The sequence below is a fragment of the Coptis chinensis genome, chromosome 3 (genome assembly GCF_015680905.1).
Source record: "Coptis chinensis isolate HL-2020 chromosome 3, ASM1568090v1, whole genome shotgun sequence".
NCBI classification, from domain to species: Eukaryota; Viridiplantae; Streptophyta; class Magnoliopsida; order Ranunculales; family Ranunculaceae; genus Coptis; species Coptis chinensis.
Window position 1 is genome coordinate 38,688,537 of NC_141458.1, and position 5,813 is coordinate 38,694,349.

Below are 5,813 nucleotides of genomic sequence, written 5' to 3' on the forward strand. Positions count from 1 at the left end.
GGAGGGAAATGACCCAAGACTATAGATGTCCAGAATGAGACGAGAGCCACCGGATCAGTTCTATGAATAAGTGATCTCGTGTTTATCATGAGTGTTTAGTAAGCATTTTCCAGACACGTGACTAATCGCCTATAAGCGCAAGAGTTCTCCAAGTCGTTAGGAATTGATATGGACAATTTCTGAACAGAAGGAAACTGAAGAGGGCAATATTTGATGATAAGGAAGGAATCATAATGACAAATCTTAAGAGTTACCTTTTAAATATAATCTTCCCTTATATGATGGGATATTATGATCAACAAGGAAACCTATCTCTAATAAGATATGGTATAGATTTAAACTTCTATAAGGAAAGGATTCCTAATAGGAAGGCAGAGTCTAAAGATGGAAGGGAACTCGCAAGCGGTGAGGTTAACCCTAACCCTAGGACTCTCAAAGCTCTTCCTATATAAACCATAGGAATTCGCTCTTAGGAACTACACAAAAGAAGGTTTAATTCTTCTAAATAAACAAGGAGATATGTATGCAGCTAATAAAGAGGTTCATAATCACAAGGCATAGAGGAAGATTAGGGGATACTTAGAAAATCCCCTATATCTTTTGGCACCGTTTGTGGGGATGATAGCAGGTAAATATTCATTTTGAACAACTGATTTCGTTTAAAAACTCTTATTGTTGTGATGGCAGGAGCAAAGAAAACAAAGGGTGGTGCTACCACCCGCAGCATCGCCGTCAGAGAAGAAGAGCACGAGATGCCTGAAAGTGGGGAGAATGTCGATCACCATGATATGAATAATCCCCTTCAAGGATAGGTAACCAGCACCGATGGACCAGTTGCTCCCAGTGTAGGCCCTGGAAATAACGTTAAAAGAGAGCGCCAAAATGGTGAGAATGCTTTTCTTACCAACCCAGAGTCTGTTCAGGCAAGTTAGGTGGTACAACCTTTGGAACACCAAAGAAACAACCTCGAGCGAGAGGTATAACTGCTGAGGTATTTGTATCAATCTGATACAAGGAAGGAGCCACTCATCGATCTTGATGGAGACGACCTTCTAGAGGGCGGTCGAGCTAAGAACCCAAGACGTGGGGATCCAGTTCGGTGCGAACCATCAAAATCAGAGTACAGTAATTAGGATGAGAACTCAGATACAACATCAGAATCAGAGTCAACTGACCAGGAACGTGATGTCAACCCCGACACCGAAAAAGAATCTAGAATAAGAGTCTTACTACCAAAGAAAGCACATGGGAGACTGAGAAAAACGACCTGATCCGTCAGATGCATAGGATGACCGGTAAAGGAGGAAAAACACAAGACTCCCTTGTTCAATCCGCTATAATGGGAGTAGGCAAATCTCCTTTCGTTTCACGAGTAATGAGAAAGTCCTATCCCTATGGTTATAGACAACCGAGTTTTAGTATCTTCAATGGCAAGTTAGATCCGGTGGATCACGTATTCAGATATCGTGCCACCATGGGACAATATGAAAGGTATGACTATGTCATGTGTCAAGAGTTCAAAGCTTCCTTGTCTGGATCCACGCTACAGTGGTATCACAGGTTACCTGATTGGCAGATCAGGTCCTCAGAAGAACTGTTTAGGACCTTCATAGATAGGTACTCGTGCAACAAGCACCAACCAAAATGGATCGATGCACTGTTCAACATTAAGAAAAAGGATGGAGAGGCATTGAGGTCATACATGCAACGGTTTATGGAAATTTCAATATAGATAGAGTCCTATGATGAACAGATTGCTATAATAGCTTTCAAACAAGGGTTAGATGAAAACAACGCCTTATTCGGGTCCCTCTCCAGGAAACCACCCCATGATTTTGAGGAACTCCTAGACAGGGTTGAAACTCATGCAGGGTGGGAGGAGGATGTCCTGAATAGACGTCAAGAAGCAAAAAAGACTAATCGGGCAACCCCTGTGGTCCCTCGAGAGGGGAACGGGAACTCTTCACCTCAAAAACTAAATAGGGACCGTCATCGTGGTCGCCAAAGGGCTGAATCCCCATCAAAGGGATGAATCCCCAGAGGGCAATACCAAAATGTAGCCAACAATGGAGATGGAAAACCACAAAAGAAGCCATGAGTGGAAGGAGCTAAAGAAGCTCTTCCCTCGATGGACAGAAACTTTGCCCCTCCGAACAAAATGCCAGATGAGGTCCTGGACTCGATCAAGAACCAGAGCTACCTCAAATGGCCAGCTCTACTCAAGCCAGGCTCCCTGGGTACTAGAGACCAGAGGACCTACTGCATGTTCCACAAGAGTAAGGGTCACAGTACTAGAGCCTGTAAGACCCTAAAGAATGAACTATAGGATCTGATTGAAAGAGGGTATCTGAAGCAGTTCGTAGCACACGGGCGGTGAACATAGTACAACCTGAAGAGATCAGCACGTCAGTTCAGGATCCCCCAGGTATACTGGACCACTCAATGACCGGCTCCAGATAAACATGATTTTAGGAAAGGCAAGCAAGCGAAGTGGGCAGGCCACATAAAAGGGTTCGCGATACCAAATGCGTGTGGCCAAGCAAATGAGGATCATGAACATCGAATTGACTACGGATTGTGCTCAAGTGGACACGTTACCCCACAAAGATCCACTCATCCTTTTCACTGAGGCCGATTGTCTCAATATCCGAGTCCACATGAGGGACGACCGGTTTTACAATTCCTTTTGGAGATTATGATTTGCATCGCATATTGGTTGATCCAAGAAGTTTAGCAGATGTGTTATACTATGATGCATTCAAAAAACTGCAGATTCCTAACTCTTAGATGGTCGCCACAAACTCCAACCTGTATGGATTCAGTGGAGACAAATCTCTAACAATTAGGGAGGTCCAACTACCCGTAGCTACTAGTCTGATAACCTTCATCATAAATTTTGTTGTGGGAAAAGCTAACACACCTTATCATATGATCTTTGGCAGGACCTGGCTGCACAGACTCCGCGCTGTTCCCAGCACCTATCACCAGTGTCTAAAATTCCCACATAATGGGAAAATTGAGACAATCAGAGGAGATCAGGTGGTTGCCAAAACATGCTACGCTCTGGCGACAAAGCAGTCCGCACTCCCTTTTGAATCAATAGAGGTGGGGCAACTTGCCAAATAGCAATTACAGTTGGATCCCCCTCTCCCGGACTTGGTCCCAAGAGAGAGGGAGTATCCCCCTCACTAAAGCCGTTAGAGGAAGTGGAAATTGTGGGAGGAAGGTCACCCAAAACCACTTTCATCGGCACCTTACTGAGTTATGAAGAGCGCTAGGCTATAATACACTTCCTCTGAGAGCACAAAGACATGTTTGCTTGGTCATTCGAAGAAATGCCAGGAATGGACCCCTATGTGGCATGCCACCAGCTCAATGTCCACGATGATGCAGTAGTAGTCAAACATAAACAAAAAAAAATTGGTGCTGACAGATCCAAATCAGTAAAAGCCGAAGTTAAAAAGCTAAAGGCAGTTAATTTTATCAGGGAAATCAATTTCCCCACATGGATTTCTAATATTGTACCAGTACGTAAGAAGAATGGGTCATGGAGAATCTATATAGACTTCACAGATCTGAACCACGTGTGTCTAAAAGACAGTTACCCTCTGCCATAGATTGACAAATTGGTGGATGTGATGGCTGGACATGAATTGTTATCTTTCACAGATGGGTCATCTAGCTACAACCAAATCCTATTGCATGAGGAAGACTACAAGCATGCTAGTTTTACAACCGAGGATGGCTTGTACTGTTATCAGGTCATGCCGTTCGGACTAAAAAATGCGGGAGCCACATACCAACATTTGGTAAACAAAATGTTTGAGGGATTGATAGGCGACATTATGGAGATATATGTAGACGATCTCTTGATCAAAAGCCTAAGACGATGAGATCATCTCTCCCGCCTGGAACGTGCATTTGACATTCTCTGAGAGTATCGCATGAAACTCAACCCAGTGAAATGTGCACTTTCGCTGTCTCATCAGGAAAGTTTTTAGGATATCTGGTTACTAAGTGAGGAATAGAAGCAAACCCAGATCAGATTTGGGCACTCCTAGGAATGCCTTCACCTAAAAACATGAAAGAGGTTCAAAAGGTTACAGGCAGGTTAGCAACTTTGAACAGGTTCATCTCTAAGAGTTTAGATACGTGCAAACCTCTATTTCAGTTACTGTGAAAAAATACCTCATTTGCATGGACGGAAGAATGCCAAAAAGCATTCGATCAACTCAAAATGTACCTGGGGGCACCACTAATCCTTTCCAAACCAGTTGAGAGAGAAGTTTTGGGTCTTTATCTCTCTTCATCTAACTACGGTATCAGTTTTGTACTGATACACGTGGATGAAAAGAAGGTTGAAAAACCTGTCTATTTCTTGAGTCGAACGCTCTTACCAGTAGAAACAAGGTACCCTAAACTCGAAAGAGTTACTTTAGCCTTTGTTTTTGCGGCACAGAAGTTATGACCATACTTCCAGTCCCACACTATTAGAGTAATCACAGAATACCATTTACGACCAGTTCTGGAGAGGCCGAACAGGTCAGGAAGGTTGGCCAAATGGTTCGTGCCACTGTCAGAGTATGATATTATCTACGTCCCACGAATCTCAGAGAAGGGTCAGGCACTAGCAGAATTCTTGGGAGATTTACCAATTACCTACACTGGGTACGACTCAACAATCCCCAGTTTAGATGATCACAGCTTACTTGAATCCCCGAATACCCGTCCAGACCCTTGGGAGCTGTGCTCCGGGTGGCGACTGCTTGTGGATTGATCTTCGAATCACATAGGTGCAGGAGTTAGAGCTGTGTTAGTTACTCATGATAATATACGACTAGAGAAATCCATCCAGTTAGGTTGGAATGCCTCTAACAATGAAGCAGAGTATAAGGCGACACTAGCTGGCTTCATAATGGCTCTCGACCTAGGTTTAACACATCTCACAGTTTTTAGTGACTCACAGTTGGTTGTGTTTTAAGTTGATGGAGGTTACGAGGCCAGGGATGAACGAATGGCTAAATACCTGGAACTGGTAAGGGGTTTTCAGAGCAAGTTTGAGAATATTCAGTTTTATCAGCTACCTCGATCAGAAAATCAACACGCAGATGCTTTGGCATATGTTGCCTCAATGTTGGGCAATAACGAGTCTCACTCCATCCATTTCCCGGACAAACCTAGCATCCAAGTACCTACTTTTACAATAGTTTGTGTTATTCCAGCCACCACACCAATTTGGATGGATCCATACAAGTTTTACCTCAAGGACGGGACACTCCCAGAGGATAAGAACACAACAAGTCGTCTACCTGCAAAGGTACCAAGATTCACCCTCATTAGAGATGATCTTTAAAATAAGTCCTTCTTGGGATCTCATCTCCGATGTCTCTCCCCAAACCTCACTGAATAGGTCATGCGAGAGGTTCATGAAGGAATTTGTACAAGCCACGCCGGGGGCAGAACACTCGCTCTCAAGATCCTAAGGTAAGGGTACTTTTAGCCTTACGTGCAAAAAGATGCACAAGTTTTTGCCTACAAATATGAAAAGTGTCAGCGACATGCTCCGCTTATTCATGCTCCAGCAATAGAGCTGCACCCATTGGCCAGCCCATGGCCATTTGCACAATGGGAAACTGACATTATGGGACCCTTGCCAACTGCTCTCGGCAATGTTAGATTCTTACTGGTCACGACGGACTATGTCACCAAGTGGATAGAAGCAGTTCCCCTTGTCTTCATTCAAGAACAAAACATCAGAAAGTTCATTTGGAACAACATTGTCTATAGATTTGGCATACCCAAAGTCATCATCT

At 43.8% G+C, this 5,813-nt stretch overlaps 1 protein-coding gene across 1 annotated transcript; it reads left to right on the forward strand.

The window, feature by feature from the left end:
* Positions 1 to 5,014: 5,014 nt before the first annotated feature.
* On the forward strand, positions 5,015 to 5,353 carry LOC147509550 (uncharacterized). The gene has a single exon (XM_086597847.1). It carries the CDS (start codon positions 5,015 to 5,017, stop codon positions 5,351 to 5,353), a length of 339 nt encoding a protein of 112 aa, XP_086453973.1.
* The last annotated feature ends 460 nt before the right edge of the window (positions 5,354 to 5,813 follow it).

Excerpts from the sequence above, each read along its gene's own strand:
- LOC147509550 (XM_086597847.1), top strand. The coding sequence starts at position 5,015 with ATGGCTAAATACCTGGAACTGGTAAGGGGTTTTCAGAGCAAGTTTGAG.